General features: G+C 32.8%; 1 protein-coding gene across 1 annotated transcript; it reads left to right on the top strand.

The window, feature by feature from the left end:
• Nucleotides 1-12,080: 12,080 nt before the first annotated feature.
• Nucleotides 12,081-14,595, top strand: LOC102613663 (probable indole-3-pyruvate monooxygenase YUCCA4). The gene is made up of 4 exons (XM_006476161.3): nt 12,081-13,152; nt 13,243-13,491; nt 13,611-13,733; nt 14,114-14,595. Exons 1-4 carry the CDS (start codon nt 12,517-12,519, stop codon nt 14,342-14,344), a joined length of 1,239 nt encoding a protein of 412 aa, XP_006476224.1. The 5' UTR covers nt 12,081-12,516; the 3' UTR covers nt 14,345-14,595.
• The last annotated feature ends 7,369 nt before the right edge of the window (nt 14,596-21,964 follow it).

Here is a 21,964-nt window from a genome sequence, read left to right on the forward strand (position 1 = left end):
TCTATAGATATTTCTTATTGTTCATTCTTCTTGCAACCAAACTCCATTTGGGTGTAACTCCATCTTCCTATAATACTAGTCTCTCTCTTTCTCTCTATCAATTATATAACCAGAGGTTTTCTTGTAGAGTTGACCTTCATCAAGCTTGCTGTGAACGAAATTAGGATCAAGCTTAAAAGCGGTGTTCTATGAACTTCCCTCAAAGTTCGGTGAGGGGCTCATCATGGTCATTAAGATCTAATCTTAACCTTGTTCCTTAAGCCTTTGATGACAAATTATTTGATTGAACTCCCCATCTCATGCTTGGTTTCATTATTTGGATTGACTCTTGTCAGATAAATTGCAAATTAAGAAAGAATTGTGGACTCAAAACGAATGCCTATGATCATGATGATGATTGAGATATCAAATATCATAACTTTTAAAATATTAGATGGACATAAGAATGATGTTTTCGTTGATTGATGAAAGGAAAAAAAACTTTATATCAAAGGCAGAACGTACCTGTTTTGGCTGGCCGTGGCTGAATCTCCGTGATTTGGCTTTGGTGAGATGTAATTTGATGGTTTAGATTTGCGGTAGGAAACACTAATAATAAGCTGCGACCGAATGCAAATTTCATAGCTCTTTCTTGTTACAAGACATCCCACTCGGTTACTTTATGTGGCTGTTCCTAAATCCCATCTCTCTGAATTCATAATCTCCACCCAAAGGAGCAGCTCAAGTTTTGCTTTTCTGAGTTTCAGACTCGAGAGATATATTATTTCAAAGTAGCTCAACAACTTTGTGCAATTTTTTTTAAAATTTAATTTGCTCATTGCATTGTTGACATTAAAAAAAATAACAAGAAAATTAAGTCACTCCTTGTGTTTGTTTACTATTATACCATTATTGAAGGTATTGACCAAGAATTATGATAGAGATTTTAATATTTTCATCTCAATTTGTGTCTCAACTATATCTTTCGTCTATCCTTCAAAAACAAAATTTGAACACCATTCGAACTGTGTAGTAGGTAATTGAAAAAAAAAATTATAAAAGCTTAATTATAAAATATATATATATATATATATATATATATAGATATATATCATTCAATTGAGTCTAAGTCGGCAAATAAATGATAATGTATGCACTTGTCAAAAGTCTTCGCCCAAATGTGTCTATATATTAAAATATTAATAATGTACAGCAAAGAAGTTTCCCGGCAGATTGCTACAGAAACGTTTTTTTAAAAGATGAAGCAAGTCCGATTTTTTACTTGGACAGAGTTGGGCTCGTAGCTCAACCTGGGCCTTGATGCGAGTCTCCTGCAGCCCATGCACTGACTCCTGCTATTGCCACCCTCAATATCATCCTTATAAACTCCTCGTGAAAGGACAAGTTTGACTCGCATTGAATCCGTTAATCATTCCAAACTCCCACCTTCACAGTCAAAGATCTAGCAGTTATAAAAATAAATGTCCAAACACACGGGTTTTTTTTTCTTTCGTAAAAACTTTATTTTTTGAAACTGGAAAAATATGATCGGGAATATAATGGCCACAAAAAAAAATTGTTCAAATTCCTGCAGCATCCTTATTGTGATATCTTTGCAATTTACTGTAAGGGTGGTGTGGGACAATAAATTAAGAGTATGCTTGAGATTGAGGTTGAGCAGGTGTAGTTTAAAAGCTATAGCACTAAAGTGTGTAGTAAACATTAGCGGTTGTACCTTGGAACCTATTTTGATATGATTTTTCACTTGTTTGATAAAAAATCTATTATATTTTACAATATAATATTAACTTTTATTTTATAATTACAGTTTTTTTCTATAACAATTATAACTTAAAAGATACAACACTTCAATCTCAAACAGGAGGCTATAACTATACTCGGCAAACTTTAATTTTTTTTTTTTTAATAAATGTCCAAACACACGGGTTTTTTTTCTTTCGTAAAAACTTTATTTTTTGAAACTGGAAAAATATGATCGGGAATATAATGGCCACAAAAAAAAAATGTTCAAATTCCTGCTGCATCCTTATTGTGATATCTTTGCAATTACTGTGAGGGTGGTGTGGGACAATAAATTAAGGGTGTGTTTGGAATTGAGGTTGGACAGCTGTAGTTTAAAAATTATAGCACTAAAGTGTTTAGTACACATTAATTGTTGTACCTTAGAAGCTATTTTGATATGATTTTTTACTTGTTTGATGAAAAATCTATTATATTTTTAATAATTTTGTCAAAATTATTATTAAAAAATTATATTTACTATATAATATTAACTTTTATTTCATAATTATAAATTTTTTTTCTATAGCAGTTATAACTTAAAAGATACAACACACCAATCCCAAACAGGCTATAACTATACTCGGCAAACTTTAATATATATATTTTTTAATAATTGTTGTTGTTGTTACAAGGTTCAATTTGCTTATAGGGAAGTTGACAAGGGAGAGATTGAAATGACGGAAGTTGACAAAAGGGAGAGGGCGAGATGACGAGCGTGTAAGCGTTTAAAGTTTTAGGAGTTTATTCAAGAAAGAATTAGGGTTATTTTAGAATTAAAAGGGGGCGGTGTCATAAGAAATTTTATATTTACAATCTTTAAATAAATTTTGCAGCTGCCATATAATGATTTCTTTTCTATCTAATGTGGGGCAGTTCAACTCAAACGTTATAACTCAAGAGTCGCCGAGTATTTATTTTAATTTATAAATTTACCCATTATTATTATGGGGAAATTTCGTAAACAAACCCGCCCCCCAAAAGAGATGCTTGCTAGCATTGTCATTGCAGCTTGCTAAAGAGAGACAAATTATTTGTATAAAAGACAAGTGTTTTGAGGAAGAGAATGACAGGGACATAACAAGGAGAAATGGCTGGAGAAGAAAGAATCTATCCATCTCTCAGAAACGTTTCAGCCTAAGAACAACAACAACTAACAAGAAGATGATGACGACAACACAATACACGTATACCAACCATATTCGTTATATTCCTGTGGGTTTTAACTTTTAAATTCAAACTAAGTTCGATCTCGTGATTGTTTCTTTGAAACATGGGGCTACAGCTAGCTATACTTAGTTGGACCCGACGTGTATGCCCATGCATTATATAACATAAAATTTTAAAAAACAAAAAACAAGGGAAGTGGTCTTGTTTGAATCATCAAATTCATTTCTTGAATTCAAACACTCAAGTCCTTGGAGCTTACATGACACTCATTAAAACAAAGACCAAAATGTGTGTCAGTACAGAGATGACTTGCCAGAACAAGGGCTAGGCAGCTAGCTAATGAATGATCATGATGAAGAAATATGAACGAAAAAAAAAAAAAGGCATGCAATGATATATTAACTGTAACCACTAGGGCACAATCGAATGCTAAATGGAAAATAATCAAAATATATCAGGCTTTAATAAAGTGCACAAGAACAAGCAAAGTGGCCCAGATAGAAGCAGAAACAAGTGGTGGATATTCCATTGTGAAGTATATTCCTGCGGAGCCAACCTGACAAATCACTTTTGCATATATACAATCTGATAATTTTTCTCTCGGAATCCGACGGTAGGGCCTCGGTGTTCAAGCATATCGCATAAGTGCAAAACCGATAATCACGCCTACATGATTGCCTCTACGAATATTTTGCATATTCTTGTAGCAACTTGAGAGTGCAATCACCCTTGCTGGCGACATTCTCGTAACAGTAGCTGCAATTATAATATCTCTTCTGCTTCTGCATGCACGATCTTGCAAGCTTTTCGTACTTAAATATAGTTGTGCCTAAAGCAGGAAACAAATAACACAATTGGTGCATCAACTGGTATTTTCATGGAGATTTGATTGAAACCCTAGCTATACATGGGACCGGCGCATCAATAGGGTACCAACATTTAACTACTCATATTAGTAAATTTTGTTATTATTGTTAGAGCACCAATATAGGCATATCAGGCTGACAGAAACAGACGCAAAACGAATGTCACTTTGCCTCATTTGCCTTTGCTTTTTGTCTAAATTATGTCCCCATAGCATATTTCATCTTGTTATTATCTTTTGAATGCTTAAAAAGTGTTCGTGGCTTAGCATTAAGATGGGTGTATTTACAGCACAGTCCAGATTTTCAAGTCCAATCTCCTTGCAAAAGGAGAATTCTAAACCCCCTCCCCCTACCCTCAAACTAAGAAGACTTGAGTTTCTCATTACATTGTATGGTAACTTTGAAAAGAATGTGCCCGTACGTATATAACAAGAGTTACGTTATTCTTACACAGTATATCTTATTAGTTGATGTGGCGTACGAAAATTGGATATAAAACAATGTATATTTACATGAAATGCAAAATCAAAGGGTGTATGATATTGGGATGCAAATTTTGCATCAAAACTTCGAGGGAAACATATTGTTATAATTTTAATAGTGTCAATGCTGTATTATCAACATTACATACAGAATTCTCCTAAGATACATTACCTGTAACTTAGGGTTTGCCTTAACATTAATTGTTGTGATAAACCAGAGAACAAGGCCGCAAATGTGTGACATTAATTATTTTTATTGAATAGTCTGTAACCGTTGGCCTTAAAATTTCTTTCATTGCAACTTGCAAGCATTTATATTACTGAGACAGGACAGCCACGTGAATTTGACAAAGCAGCTCAAATGAAAAAGGAAAATTGACGTCAACATCAGCAATAATAATAATAATAATAAAAATAATTGATTTAATCTTCCAAAACAGGTAACATTAATTAGTGATTTGGACCAATTTCAGGCATGACAAAGTCAAAATCCCTGTGATGTCATCATCTTGAAGAGCACAATACCCAGGAGGTAATCAAAGAGATTCAAGTATGCATTACACGTAACAATGGAACGTGTCGGCATGAAACAAACTCAATTAAACGCTCCGGTGCATCCCCAGCCGTCTGATGCACATAGTATTTCGTACGTGTGGCCACCCTATGGTCTAGATTTCGAGCAGGCCATCCATCACGCAACTTCAGTCAAATCGTTTGCAAGAACAGAAACTAAAACAGTTCAACGGTTTATTGACACGTGGGTTTTCAATTCCGAAAATGCCACCACCGTCAAATCGAACGACGCGAAACCTTATATAGTCAAAGGACCTGTCTATGGTACAGATTCTGTAACAAACATCTCCCGTCATCCCACCATCTGATTTTTTATTGTTTAGTTTCTCACTCCACATCCAACGGCTGATGCTGCAGTCTGTAGCTTACAGATTCTGTAAGCTAGTCAAGTCCATAGTCAAATTAGGTCACTTCAAGTAATCACAGTCGAGTGTCAAGGTCGTTGTGGTCATTTCGAATTGTGAGAGATGCCTGCGTGGGCGTTACACGTCGAGATTCTATTGGCCGACGGGACTTAAAGTCGTGCCACGTGAGTGGCAGAGAAGACTGACGGTTGGCTTAGGTCACGTGACATCAGCCCTGTCAGCGCCATACTTCGTGACGCAAAGTTGACTGTGCCTATGATGAGAAGTCCGGGCAAAATAACATCACAGGCCTAAAGTTTTCTTGTAATTATCAATGAAACAAAATTCGTCTATTTCCTAATGCCCTGAGTTCTCTTGACTAAAAATTTTAGGATCCGATTATATTAGAACTTCTTTAAAGTGTGACAAATTTTTATAATTACACGATTAAAGTTATAACGTGATTTTTATTATTTATTATTTTACGTGTATAGTTATAATTTATGTTCTACTTTGAAGCTGCTCTAAGGTAGTCATTGCCAAAATTTTAACATAGAAAGGTGACTTAATTTTTCATCCATCTTAATGTATAAATGCTACATACTTTTTAATTTTAAATCTTAATGATTTGAATAAATCTAATTGATGAAAAATTACATTATATTTTAAGTTAAGAGAACTCCAGTTTCTACCTATTTGTAAATATAGGTCTTTATCTTTTTTTAATGACTATTGTAAATATTAAAGGTATACCAATCATTTCCATAAGAATTAGGAAGGAAACCATTAAGGGTTTATAAACTACTTGTCTTGCCATATAGAAGGGTATGGATTTGAATTCCTTTTTAATATCTAATTTAGTTTTGTATGCTATGACCCCTTTTGTGAAGGGAAATTTACACCAATAGCCATAAAAATTTTGGCTTTTTCACAATTAACCCTCTCAACTTTTTTCTATCAACATTAGCCAAACACACGCTTTTCTCCCCAAATTACCCTTCTTTACAAACCAAAAGCAACATTCTTTCTCCCATTTCGTCAAACCAAAGGCAACTTTCCACTCTTGAATCATCAACCAACGGCGATGAAAAAAGGCAACGATAAAAGTGAAATTCGATCATAATATATCCGGATCCAACACTAATCGGCATCACACAGTGATATGAGTTATTTTCTGAGCTTGCTCGAGAGTTTCAGTGAACTGGCAGTCGTGGGTGAATCTAGCGACAGGCTGCCTGTCGCACCAAGTTTCGTGCGACAAGCAGCCTATCACCAGATTTACCCACGACTTACAGTTCACTGAAACTCTCGAGCAAGTTTAGAAAATAACTCATACCACTATGTATTAATGAAAATAAATAAAATAGCTAACATAGGTTTTGTTGAAGAGTATAGATGGTAGATCGGACGCCGATGAGGGATGAAGCCGCCGCCGACGAGGGCTGATGTTACCGCCGATGATGGGAGTTTGTTCGGTTTGGGAGAGATGGGTGAAAGAGAGTGTTGGGGGAGGGATGAGAGAGAGGGGGGGTATTTTGGTCTCAAAGGTTCTTTTATGACCAATGTTAGTAGAAATTTATTTGGGGGGTTAAGATGAAAAAAAGCTAAAATTTTTATGACTATTGGTGTAAATTTACTTTTTGTGAATTGTTAGAGTTGATTTTCTTTTAAATATTGGTGAAGATATTGTGCCACCACTTTACAGACCTATTTGATAGAATTAGAAAAGTATTACTCTTTGCTTCACAAATCATAACGCCCCGGAACTCGGATGTTATTACAAGATTATCATGGGCTCGGGCCCCTAAGAGATCTTTTTATCGTAGGGTACCAGAGAATCATGGGGGAAAATCGGCTTTTCAGTTTGTCAAAATAGCTAAAGAACATATTCAAACGTGTACTAAACAAAAAATGAGTAATTAATCCACAACCACAATTATTAAGAAATTTAAATATTTAAATCAAGAATATTATGCCATTTTTACGGGCTTACTGTACGCAAAATAGACCAACCAAAAACGTGTTCTAAATTTTTAGCCTCCTACAATTAAATATTAAGATGCATTTGTGGAGAAACTACAATTAAATATCATTGACCATCCTTATGCTGTCAATATCTTATTACCAAAATCATCTTTTGATGCCATAACTTGTAATCACATCATTTTGAACAATTTTATTTTGTACAATTCCTACTCCATCTAATTGAACATTTTATGAACTTTTTTTGTTAGTGATTGTTTATGATTGCCGACATCTAATTTAACGAGATTTTAGTGGGTAAACCCTAATCATCTTTTTATATATTTATATGTAATTTACTTTTCAGTGCTCAACCCGACAACTTTATTACTGGCATGATTAAGAAGATTAACTAAAAAGATCAAACATGATTTAATTATTCATAAGCCTTTATAACTTTCTACTATGCACGGGCTTCCATCACTTCTTTTAATTTGCCCGACGATTGAAATCATGCTTAAGAATTTTTAATTATGTGAATGTAACTAACTTATTAGCAACTAAACATCATTTGCTCACCCATGCATAGTAAAAAAAAATCATAGTCGTGGAAAAATCCCACTAAACTACAATTGCTTTTGAATAAAATATTTGTTGCAACAAAATTTAAATGATACAACACATCTGTTGGTGCAATATTTTAATTGAAAAAGGATTAAAGATTCGATGCTTCAAATATAATTTAAATAAAGTTAATAGAAGTTACGAAGTAGGGGGGCGGCAAAGGAATAAGTTGCCCTAGGGTTTAGGTTGCATGTACACATAACAAAACTCAAGTGCGTCTTTCCAAAAGATGGATAATTTAGTCGTTAATTAGGCATGACACCGACCAGAGCAGTTTAAATAATTAATTAATGAAACATTTGACATTCTTAATATTCTTTTGTTAGTTTCCTTAATTACCTCAGAAGAACATGCTTTTACTTGCCATGATCGGGAACATAATCATAGAATCTTCCCGCATTGGTGCCTTCTGTTTGTATCATTTGGTGACTTGATTTTCTTAATCCAGTTACAAACAAATTTGAGATGGTTTCTTGGAATTATTCTGGGTTTTGCACATCGTCGTCGTCGTCGTCATTATTATTATTATGATTATTATTATTTGATAAGCTGACATGCGTGCCACCGTGTTTTTGGAAATGAAAATGCCTTTGAAAAATGAAGGACTTGAAAAGAAGAAATGGTTTAAAGACAAGAGAAACAGCGTTGTAGCTAGAAGGCCATAACAGTGGAAGTAAAAATATATATGCTATGCAAGTGTATATATGTATCAATACTTCGAAAATTATATAAAGAAGACTTTAACTAAATCAAAACAAATGAATCTCCCTAGATCTTCAGTATCTAAGACGTAATCTTCATTGATGTTTTTGAAGATCTTATATATAACTTTATTGACTCCAAGCCCTAATTTGCTTGTCTCTTTGGTGTCTCTCTTGCTTTCGACAGCTGCATGATGAGTATTCTCACACAAGAATAGTGCTCGAGTGGCATGTCGTCATATGAATCTAGCTAGCTACCAACAGCCCAGCTTAGCTTTATTGTCCTTGAATCTTGGAAAAAAAACCCTTGCAACAAATTTGCTCCCTTAGATCATTTCTAAAAAACTATTCAAATAAAATTTTATTACTTATTTAAAGAGTTAATTAATATTTAAAAATCTAAAAAACACTCAACTTAATATTTTTTAAATAAGAAATGATTCTCTCTCTTCAATTTTATAGAGTTACTTTCTCCATCTTCAATTTATATTTAATTACTTTTTATTGGAGAGAGAAAGAGAAGTACTTTAATTACCATTTATTTTTCCTTTGAAAAAATATTTATTTGATTAAAATAATATTAACTTATTTTTATTTGAAGATTCTTTTGGAGAATAATATATTTTTTCACTCTCTTTTTTACCGCATAGGTAAGCAAATAAATATTTGAAGAGTAAAATTAATAGAATCTTTTGAATACTCTTACATTTGTATTCTCTATCGTGATCAATATTATATTGCCTTTATTATTCAATATTTTTACAAGCGTCTTAACAAAGTGATTGCATGTCAAACTACGCCACTTTGACTTTTGAAAGAGGCATATATATACTGAGAGAGAGAAATGTTAGGATCCTAACATTTAAGTTCTAATTTGAATTTCAACTGATGCAGCATTCATTAATTGGATGGTAATTAAATAATTTTACAAGTTATGAAATCCATCATTCAATAAATGAGCCACACACACATTATATACATACATACATACATACATACATACATACATACATACATACATACATACATACATACATACATACATATAAAAGGTGACGCATAATTAGATAGGATCTCTCACTCATAAAATTGGCAGGCCGGCTATGTCAATTGATATGCATAATTCTGAAACATTGACGCCGCACTTTTTAACCACCTCCCAACCTCCCTCCATCTTCTACCTAAAGGACTTAACCAAGTAAGCACTAGACGTTTTGTCTATGTGATAACTTTAATCCACCTACTAATTTATTTAAATAATTTTTCAATTACATACTTAATAATATGATATTGGATTATTGTTGTATAGTCAGCGTGCTAGGTTTACTTGACGCACAAATTAATGATTTCTTTCTCCTTAACTGAGGGGAAAAAAATTGGTATTTTTGGATTATACATAGTCTCTTGTTAAATTCCAGTTACATGTACATTTTAATTAATTACGTACGAATAAATATATTCGTGATAGACAAATCAATGTGAAAGAGTGTATATTTTATACAATAAGAGCACTCACATTTTTTTTTTCTCTTAAGAGTCTTATTAGAATGACCATGTATCTCACATGCCCGTCCACTTAATATTTTATTCTATAAAATTATGATACAAATTATCAGAAAAATACAAAAAAAAAATTTGAAACACATATATAGTATGTTTCATTAAATGATCTTAGTAGGGGATTTAGTTTGGATGATCTAAACTTTCTTGAACTTTTAAATATTTTTTTATTAGTTATCCTAAGTTTTTTCTTTAAAAAAAAAAAAAAAAGATTTTCAAGACATAATTTTGTTTATTGGAGGCAGCTAAAGCTCCCTAGTTAATGCAGGAGTAAGTGATATGATCAAGCACAAAATATTGGCATCTTAATTAAGTAATGTGACATGGTGCAAAAAAAAAAAAATTCTTCAATTCGATACATTTAAATTTGCTGTTAAAGTACAATTGCTTGGCTGGGCCAGCTTAATTGACTTGTGATAAATTTTGATTTTGCTAATATCCGGAAAAAAAATTCTCTAAAAATAGAAAGACAGAGGGCCACGTGGAGAATTTGAAGGAAGTCCACGATCAGACGGCCGCGGACCTAATCCCTGGTGTTTCCTACCATGCAACAATTATTAACTTGCCTATTCCGGTGTACGCGTGGCGCTTTCAACTATTCCCACATGTCCAACCACAGAACCACTCCATGCCTTTCGTCTGATATAGGCGAGTACGGATTACCTCAGTCCCACGCTCCGAAAGCGCGTCAAATTCACACCACAGACTTCACAAGGGGCGAGCTGCCGAGCTTAGGTTGACGAATTTATGTTTTACCCTTCACATGTAATTTTATGGCTTGGCCTCCCTGGGTTTTGCCTTCTTTTACTATAATTTTTGTCGTTCCGTTTAATCTGGGTCAACTTGTATACCATGCAAAAGTACATATGGGACACTTATGAAAAATGAGTATTAACTTTTACCATTTAAGTCCTGTTTAAGATTAAAGTATTGTAATTTAAAAGTTATGTATGTTGTAGAAAAAAAAAAATAATTATGAATTAAAAATTAATATTATATAATAAATATATTTTTTAAATAAAATTTTAATAAAATTAGTAAATATATAATAGATTTGTTATTATATAAGTATAAAATCAAATCAATTTAACTTTCAAACTATAAACTACAGTAATTAGTGTTTATCAAATACTTTAATTCTGTAACTTTTAAGGTACAGTTGCCCAACCTCAATCCCAAATAGGATGCTAATTCTAGATGTTAACATACACAATTCATCATGTAACAATACTTTTATATAATATAACATAGAGTGAATTCTCAATCACACAAAATCTCTTCCTAAAAAAAAGGTTATAATACTCTTTTGAAAATATTTTTTCGACTATCACATTAATTTCTACTGCTAAATATTTTAATTTTACAAAAGATTAAGATTCTCCCTTTATTTGAACTCTCTTAAGTTTTTAACGGTTTTATGACATGTATTATTTTGTATGACTATAATTTAACTTTTTTAATTTTTAAATTTATTAATTACCAATTAACACACGAATTTTTATTTATGAGAATTGAGAAGTTGAAATTAAGAGGGCCGCTAAATCTATTACAATATGTATAGTATTTCTGTATTTGTCTTTTGCCCTTGGGGCAAAATCAAATGTAATAGGAGCCTTTTTTTGTTTTTTTTAAATACTGTTATATATGACTGTTACTGATATTACATCATATATCCTCTGAAGAGCTACCCAAATTCTTTAAATCCTCTCAAATATTCGAGGGTTGTCCATTCCACTCACATTTCATGGGGAATAGACTGGCTCAACTCAATTATTTAATAATTGAGGGAGGATTGTAAATAACCCTCGTAAATACTTTTACGGGGGCTCAGCCCTTGCACTCAACATTGTAAATACAAGGGCTCTCCCACTATATCAAAGACCCATTGATTTTTTTTTTTTTTGTTAATAACCAAAAGATGGTTCAAATAGTCATAGAGTACAAAACACTGACAAAATGCAAGTCGCTAAAAGCCATTACTCTAAAATAAAACTTAGAACTAAAAGCACACATTAATGTATTTATTTATATCACCTTGTTTGCCATTGCCTGCTACAACCCCCAAAAAAATAAAATCTGCAGTCCAGAGAAGCTAAGACGAAGGGGAGAAGCAAGGAAAAGCATAGAAAAAATATATCCAAAATCGTTTCCTTATTCTTCACGCTTCCATTACACCACCTCTCACTTCTCTGCTTTTTTCTATCCAAGCATTTAAAACCCTTTCAGTCCTTACACTAAACCCTCTAGTTCCGCTACCCATCGACTCTTCTACTCTCCCCTCTTTAAATTCCCCACCTCATTCCCTCAACAAAACCCAAAAGCAAAAGCTAAAGCAGAGCTTTGGCAGAGTCTGAATACAGGGGAAGCCGAGAAAGCAAAAACAGAGTCTTTCTTTTTGTTTCCACTTTCTTTTTATCATCTTTTTTTCGCTCAATCTTTCTTGGGATTTTACTACATGGGGTCTTGCAAAGTTCAAAACGATAAGCAAACAAAGAGTGTGTTGGTTCATGGGCCTATTATAGTAGGTGCAGGACCATCTGGGTTAGCCGTTTCAGCTTGCCTATCTCAACAAGGCTTACCCTCTTTGATTCTTGAGAGAAGTGACTGTTTAGCTTCTCTTTGGAAACACAGAACTTATGATCGTCTTAAACTCCATCTCCCTAAACAGTTTTGTGAGTTGCCACTTTTTGGTTTCCCTGAAAACTTCCCAAAATACCCAACTAAGCGTCAGTTCATTGCTTACATTGAGTCCTACGCTTCACATTTCAAAATCCAACCAAAGTTCAAACAAGCCGTGCAGACAGCTTTGTTTGATCATGCGTCTGGCTTTTGGAGAGTGCAAACTCAGGATTCGGAGTACATTTCTAAGTGGCTCGTTGTTGCCACTGGTGAAAATGCAGAGCCTGTGTTCCCGGATGTCGTTGGACTTGATAAGTTTAATGGTCACGTTTTGCATACCAGTAAGTACAAATCTGGTTCTGAGTTTAAAAACCAGAAGGTTCTGGTGATTGGTTGTGGCAATTCTGGCATGGAAGTAAGCTTAGACCTCTGTAGACACAATGCAATCCCTCACATGGTTGCTAGAAACTCTGTAAGTTATTCATTTCGCCGCCTGAAAATTTACCTAATCAATTTGTTAATTCCGGTTTTGCTTAATTTGTATCTGATTTTGATGTCGCAGGTTCATGTTTTGCCTAGAGAAATATTTGGCTTCTCAACATTTGGTATAGCCATGGCACTACTCAGGTGGTTTCCGTTAAGGTTAGTAGACAAAATCTTGCTGCTAATGGCGAACATCACCTTAGGCAACACTGATCAATTAGGCCTCCGCAGGCCGAAAACCGGCCCAATTGAGCTCAAAAACATCACCGGAAAGACGCCGGTACTTGATGTCGGAGCACTGTCACAGATAAAATCCGGTAAAATTAAGGTACCTTAAAAAACCCTTGTGCTGATTCACATTATTTGTGCATATTTATAACTTTTATTCCGTTAGGGCAGTAGTAGCTTTAGTGGTCTTTTTAGCTAATATTGTCAGGGTTTCATCAGGTGGTGGGTGGTGTGAAAGAGATAACAAAAAATGGAGCCAGATTCACAGATGGACAAGAAAAGGAGATTGATGCTATAATCTTAGCAACTGGGTACAAAAGCAACGTGCCAACTTGGCTCAAGGTAACAAAACAAATATGAGTTGTTACAATTTTACTTTATTTTTTAGTTTTAGTTCTAACATGTTGCGAATCACCCATTACTTTCTTGTATTTGGACTCATGCACACTGGGGATAAAAACTTACAAATCCCCCCTTTTTTTTCCTCCATGCAAAAAAGACTAAATTCAGTCACCCTCTTTTTGGTTTATTCTACTTTTTGAATATTTACTTTTTTTGTTTTTTTTTTTTTAAAAATTTAAAAGTCTTTTTGCGGTTTCATAATGTGTAGCCATCATAGCTATTCATCAAACATTTGATAAAATATCTGCAAAAAGGGGTTTTCTGGGTATTTTTAGATTTTTCTAATTTTCTTCTTTTCTTGGGTTTTTTTGTAATGATAGGAGTGTGATTTTTTCACCAAAGATGGGATGCCAAAGACACCATTTCCCAATGGTTGGAAAGGAGAAAATGGACTTTACACTGTTGGTTTTACAAGAAGAGGGCTGCAAGGAACAGCTCTTGATGCTGATAAAATTGCTCAAGACATTTCAGAGCAGTGGAGGAAAATCAAGGACTTGAATAATAATAACAATAATAATTATACCTCTAATTCCCCATCTTATCCTACTTGAAAAATCATAAAAACTATGGTTCAGAAAATACACTTGAGGATTTTTATATTGGGATAATTATTAGTCGTCATCAAGTCAATGACCCATTTTTCCTTTTCTCACTCTTATGGACCAGTTATGGTTCCTGTAAATGCATCAATTTTGCTTTGGGGACGTTACTTAGCCTCTTGTCATGTATGCTCCTTTGTTAGCCTTTGTATAAAATAATTTCATTAATAGAATGTCATTTATTTTAACTTTTATTTGTGGAACTTACCAGCTGTCTCATGTAGTATTTGTCAAATTTAGAATCTTGAGAAACAAAATTTCTCCCTTACAGTTGGTTGTTTTTTTTTTATATAAAATTATTGTTAATAATATTTACAATCATATAATTATTATATTAATTTACGTTACATTTTATATAATAATATTTTTAAAAAAAATTAAATTAAAATCCTACGGTACATTTGTATACATTTATGGGGGCTTGATCACTTCCTCACACTTGTGAGGGAATGGCTGGCGAAGCCGATACAGTTGGTTGTTAAATTAAAGAAAATTTAAAGCAAATGAGATATAAGCTCTGTGTAGGCTGTAGCCACCACCCCCTTGCTCACTGTTCTTAGCAGCTTTTTATCAAAATTCAAAGCAGGGCAGAGCATCAAATGAGGCCCTAAATACGAGCTCTCTAACAGAGGTCAAGTACACATTAGGGATGGAATTCAATCTCTATTCTTGTTTTTCCCCATTAAATGCTCCAGTGGTTTCAAGATAAAATGGGGAATGACTCATCCCCCTACAGTCTCTAGTTAGGGTCCAACTATGTTACCACTGTGGTAACATACCACATTCTTTTGTCTTTTCCTAATCTACCGTTAGATTTAACTCAAAACAAGTGTATGGCTAAGATGTTTCTACTGGGTTATTAACATTATACTCCCCAATGTTTGCTACAAAATTACAAAAGGATCAAAGCTTAAAATATTGACACGTAAGTCCAAAATTTACAATTTATTATTCAATAATATTAAAACATTTTAATTATATTTAAAATATAATTAAATAATATATTACTTAATTATATTATAACAATTAATAAGTAAAAATTGATTATTATTTAATAGGAGAATAATAATAAATACTTAAATATTATATAAAAATAAAATTGTAACATAATATTACATTATTTAATTATATTATATTAATTAAAATATAAAAATGATTATTATTTAACAATTTAATATAACTAATAATAAGTACTTAAATAATATATAAAAATAAAAATATAATATAATATTATGTTATTTAATTATATTACAATATTAGTATATAAAAATTAATTATTTTTTAAATATTTAATAAAAAATATTAATAAATTGGATAATATTAATTTAAAATTAGTAGTAATCTAAATAATGATATAAAATATTATTACATATACTACAGTTCATATTGTACCAAATATGAGATTGTATTACAATTTAATATATCTTAATGACACACACCGTAATACAATGCAGTTAATGCAATACAATATATTGTGTCAAATGACCTAATTAATTTCACCGATAAATTGATTTATTCTTATATATGAATTAATATATTTAAATTAATAGTCTTTCTTATTTATTGATTAATATAATATATAATAAAACCATGTATTAACTCATAAAATATGAATTTGATCTTTTGTTCTTAATTTGTAGTTAATATTTTTTTATAATACTTATTCAATATACAGTAAATAATTTCAATATACAATAAAAATATATTAATTTACCAATTAATATTTTTTTAATATTTAATAAAAAGGTATCAAAAAATTTAGAAGCTCTTAATAAGAATTTAGAGGAAAAGCCACTTTATGCTCCATACTTATTTGATAACGTTTTTCACATCTCATGCTTGATAATTTTGAGTTAGTGATAGAATTTAGTTGCTAGTTGCTAGAGATGTGGAACTGAAACTAGTGGGCACGTAAAGAATCCAATCAGTTTTTTTTATCATTTTAATTAATTTATTTAGTACAAATAAAAAATTATTTTTGTTAAGGATATATTTGACTTAGGTAAGTGTATGGAATAAATTTTCTTTTTAAAACTTTTATGATGGGTGTGTGAATTAATAATTAATATTTTTTATTAAATATTTAAAAAATAATTAATTTTTATATACTAATATTGTAATATAATTAAATAACATAATATTATATTTTTATTTTTATATATTATTTAAGTACTTATTATTAGTTATATTAAATTGTTAAATAATAATCATTTTTATATTTTAATTAATATAATATAATTAAATAATGTAATATTATGTTACAATTTTATTTTTATATAATATTTAAGTATTTATTATTATTCTCCTATTAAATAATAATCAATTTTTACTTATTAATTGTTATAATATAATTAAGTAATATATTATTTAATTATATTTTAAATATAATTAAAATGTTTTAATATTATTAAATAATAAATTGTAAATTTTGGACTTACGTGTCAATATTTTAAGCTTTGTTCCTTTTATAATTTTGTAGCAAACATTGGGGAGTATAATGTTAATAACCCAGTAGAAACATCTTAGTCATACACTTGTTTTGAGTTAAATCTCACGGTGGATTAGGAAAAGACAAAAGAATGTGGTATGTTACCACAGTGGTAACATAGTTGGACCCCTCTAGTTATTACCATTTGCTCCCTACAATTTTCACAATATGTACTTATGTGCTTATGTACTGTTATCACCCTAAAGATGTGAAAATATAAAAGCTTCCTCATTTACTGAGCCACATAATGGTGACTTGTTTTGATAAAATTTTGATGCAAGGAGATAATGAAGCACTAGGACAACTATACGGAGTAAACGATAAAATCAAAAAAATACAGGGTGAATGTCAAATCAATAGAAATTAGGAAGAAAAAAAAATTTTAGGCTTTTAAATTTCAAATTTAATTTTGTCCTAAAAATATCAGTAGTCTCTTCTTTGTTAGTGTTACTTGCTTATTTGGAGGACAATAAACATATTTATTGTTATGCCCCCAAGGACGTGGTCGGGTTAATACAATATAAAATTTATAGCAGTTAACCATCCAAGTTTGAGTCTTGAGGAAGGTAAAAGAAAAATAAAAATTATTTAAGTTTAATCCATCCCTTATCTTTTAAAAAAATAGAAAAAAAAACATACGTATTGTTACATTTTTCAAGATCACGTGAGAGTAATAATGATTTTGTGAAATGAGCAACGGAGAAGGAGCACAAACAATGTTAAATGCACCGACATAAACCGAAAGGGGTCGTTGTGTTCATTTCTCAAATGTCATGGGATTATCTACCCATTATCAAAAATATTGAGGGTGTGGATAACTTTACTTCCTTTTATGGAAAAAAGTCAACGCGTTTAGATGTTTGATCAACTTAAACATTTTGCCACAACTATAAGAGTAAATGAACGTGTTTTGCAATCAGTCAACGCAATCAACTGGTGTATCGTGATCACAAGTTTTTTATGGTAATTTTCATGAGACAAAATTATGGTGTAATTGTGGTATCATACCACAGCTGTACCTATTCATTGAATCTAACTGCACACATATACTATAGCTGAATTTAATAACTAGGTGCAATTGTGGTATGATACTACAGTTGCACCATAACTGAACCCATCTTCACGTTGTGCAACTTCTAATAAAAAATGACCATAAATAATAAATATTTCAGGTCTTATTTGATTTGGGTAAGCTGACGCTGCCACACTGCGTTTTGGAAGTTAAAAAGATTAGATTTGTAACTTTTTATTTTGACCTTTGCCAAAACTGTCGCATATTTGAGTATTTGAGTTGACTGCGAGCCCTGCTTTTTTGGAAAAAAAAAAAGATTTTTATTTATCTGTGCCCAAGGCTAAAACAAAAAGTGGAGGCATTTTTTGGGCCGGGTTTAATTTGTAGCCCAAGTTGGCCATTCATTCATAAATAGTCTGCATTATTATTTTTTGATATGGAAACCAGGGATTCAATGAGCATTTAAATTATACAATTAAAAACATAGTTAAAAAATTATTGAGCATAGTTTGTAAGTGAATACTTAAAAATAAAAAAATTTATCATACACTTATGTGTATAAAGGACAAAGAGCTTTCATATATAGACTCGAACCCGTCTGCTCACGATTAATGGATCAAAAGAAAAGCGTCTCACGTTCATTAACTAGCAAGTTTGTCATTGCATTCGTACACAAATATGACTAAAATTTTATAACCCATAATGCAAAGTTAGCATTGAAATTACCGATGGTAACTAAGATTCAAGGTCCCAATCCCATTAGTTTGTTTTGATACGGAGATAGACATGGTCATTCTCTATTTGACAAAATATATTATAGATTAGTATTAAAAAGGCCACTGTATAATTAAATCTCAAACACACATGGTAAAACGTGTCGGCATTGGAGGAGAACCCTGCAGCTTGCTTCTTGTTACAAATTGCAGGGGTGGTGACACCACAAAGTACAAAAATCTGATGGAAGTGGCCTTGGCATGCATATCAATAAACAGAGTGTAAAATAAAGCCAGACGCAGCATTTCACTGTATTAGCTAGTGGCATTATATGAATTGTAGCTTCTCAAATGTCTCTCGCTCATCTCTCTCTTTCACGCTGATAATTGAGACAATGATGGGGCTCTGATATTGTACGAAGCTTTCATCAGAAACGGATTGACAGCTCTGCGTCTGCGCCTCAGAGATCTCACTTTACTCCTCCATTGATATTGGTGAATGATGATGCAAGCAAAAGCAAAAAGCAAAAAAGCAAATTGCAAATTTGCAATATATAGTAAGCTTCTCCCTCCCCCCCCCCCCCCCCCCTCTCTCTCTCTCTCTGCCGCCATATGCAAAACAAAACGGGGGGAAGTGGGCATTAAGTCCACTAGTGCAGGGCGGGAGTGTTATTAAATTGGGGGGTTTTTTGCATTGATTTCGAAAATCGGAACACACGCTTCCAAGCACGCGCAAAAGTTAATTCTAAATAAAAATATTCCTACGTCACCATGACCTTGGTTTCTACTCACCGTCACCCTCCACTGACGGCTTCTGACCATCTCTATATTTTTTGCGGATTGCATCGATGCAAATGGGTTTAATGAATTATTGATGATTCAGTCTCTCTCTTGATACTTGATGGATCCATTTTCTTCCTTCATTCATTCATTCATTCCTGTTTTTGGCAATTTCTTGCATGGCCCCCGCCTGATGTCACCCACACGCTTACTGTCATTCTCTTATATATCTTTGGCCTCATATTATTAATTATTTAACATTGATGAGGTAATAAGATTCCGTCCTCATTTATATTTATTGATCCTCTCATCTGGCTCGTACGTTTGCATTGTAATTTATAGAGGATTTAGATCCCTCAACGCCCAAACTACCCATATAAGAGGGTATTTTAAGAGGTCTAGGCCATAGCACGAGTACTGGCAATCTACTCCCTGAATAGCGATAATGGAAGTAAGATATTCCATACATGATTCTTACACCTTCTCCTACTTCGGTGGACTAATTAATTTATTTTATACACATAAAAGAGGATAGATATATCACCAATTTATTTTGTTGGGAGAACCTGTATCTCCCGGTTCGAGCAGAAATTTCTAATCTAGATTATGGTATGGATTTAAAGGTATATATCGTCTTAAATATTAATGGGTGAGCTCTAAAAATTTAGGGGCGAACACAAGAGGAATTATATAAATAAGTTTCCAGTAAATTTTTAATTTTAATTACCAGTCGACTTCTGATTATTGCCAAGTTGGGTTGGGGATTTGCTATTAGGGTGTCTTGCCGTTCATGAAAAAAATGAGGTTTAATTTTATAACGAGTCCTGAAAGGTTGTGGATAATGATGGGGTGTTGGCACACGCTCTGCCTATGGAGAGTGGAGGTGGACGGTGAACTCAGAGATCGATGCAGGGGCGTATCTAAGTATACGTTGGCATGACATGGCATGCAAAATGTACTGATCAAGGACTGATGGTTGTGCATGCATGCCATCTCTTCCCATGCAAAGATTCAATGAAAAATGACAAAATTTAATTCACTATTTAGAATTCTTGGTTTAGGTATTGTAGTTTTCTCATCTGCTGAGATGAGATGGTGATGAAATCTGATATAAGAAAAAATTTGAAAAAAAAAAAAAAACAGAGGGTCCCCCCAATGAGCAGACGAAGCAGGGGCAAGAAGCCAGAAGGCCTGCAGGAGCCAGAAAACCAGAAGCAAGAAGAATTCCCTCTTACGTTCTATTTTATTTTGGGCCCACTTGATTTTATAGTTAGGTTGCTTTTGTGGCAGTGATTTGGGCCTTTGATTCATGACAACACACGAGGCGAAATCTTATAGGAAGAGAGAGACCCATCAATCTTGACTTTATTCTTCGTTTTGTTGATCTGCAAATATGAGCTTAAAAACTCTTTTTATCTTTGCTTGGTCATTTGGGTAAGTTTAGTTCTGTTTCTTTTCCCTTTTGCATGCGTCGTTGTTTCTTCTAAGAGCTTTTTCCAGTCCTTATTTTGCAGAACATACTATTAGCTAGAGAATGACCTAACAGCGGCTATTGGCCACCCTTTTCCCCTTTCAAATTTAAAGATCAATGTTTTCATCCATTTTGAGATACTGCTCCGTTGTGGTATAACAAGATAACCCACAACAACGTGCTTCAAAATTAAAATTCTTAATGTTTAAAATATAAATGAAATGTTTTAAGATGACCGGCAAAACTTTTGCTCATGACTCACGAGGGCTTATCAAAATGGTCGCACTTCATGGTATACTTCCACACGATCAGGGGTTCGAGTCTTCAATCACATCTCTGTTTTTAATGTGAGCAAATTTTACCTAAATTTGATTGTAAACATAACCCAACATGACTAATAAATATCTGAGTAATGTTGGCAATTTAAAGAAAAGATATGTATAGGAGTTTGGAAGAATTGTATCTATAATTGGCCCAAGCCTCGGAAATTGGGTTTCATTCTGTGCAACCCAAAGGCTTAAGACCAACAAGCGGCATGTTGGCCAAACTATCCCTTAAAGCCCAAGATACTTTTGGGTTTACTGATCCAAATTCAATCACTCTGACCGGGCGCCCAGGCAATTGATAATTGATTCCTGTTAGTAAAATATAAACCATATGATGCATCCTAATTCGTCATTTTGTCACTAGCGCACGTTAGGAGGTGGGCAAAATTGTCATTACGAGCGTTCTCTTTCAAATCTTAAAAGCTGAAAAGGTGCAATTAACCACTAGTCCAAAATTGCAACCTCTGTGTAGAAGACTATGCGAAGACTATGCGAGAATGAAGAAGTCTCTGGAATTGGCCCAAATCTGTGTGTTTAAGTCAAAGGACAGAACTACCCACCGCTCAAGTCAAGTACAATTGTACAATAAATAGTCTATGAAATCGAGTTGACCCATTTATGGTAACATCATCTCATATTTTAATTTTCATTTATCAAATAGGTGTTGTGTGACGAATCATAGTATAACAGTGGTAATTCGTGTAGTGATAAGTTAGGGTTCAAAATTTGTATCTCAAATAATATAATATAATATATGATGCGTTATTGATTCATTAATACCA

The sequence above is a fragment of the Citrus sinensis genome, chromosome 1, assembly GCF_022201045.2.
Source record: "Citrus sinensis cultivar Valencia sweet orange chromosome 1, DVS_A1.0, whole genome shotgun sequence".
Lineage (NCBI taxonomy): Eukaryota > Viridiplantae > Streptophyta > Magnoliopsida > Sapindales > Rutaceae > Citrus > Citrus sinensis.

Excerpts from the sequence above, each read along its gene's own strand:
- LOC102613663 (XM_006476161.3), top strand. The coding sequence starts at position 12,517 with ATGGGGTCTTGCAAAGTTCAAAACGATAAGCAAACAAAGAGTGTGTTG. Across the intron at positions 13,492-13,610 it reads TAAAATCCGGTAAAATTAAG|GTGGTGGGTGGTGTGAAAGA; the intron begins GTACCTTAAAAA and ends GGGTTTCATCAG. Across the intron at positions 13,734-14,113 it reads ACGTGCCAACTTGGCTCAAG|GAGTGTGATTTTTTCACCAA; the intron begins GTAACAAAACAA and ends TTGTAATGATAG.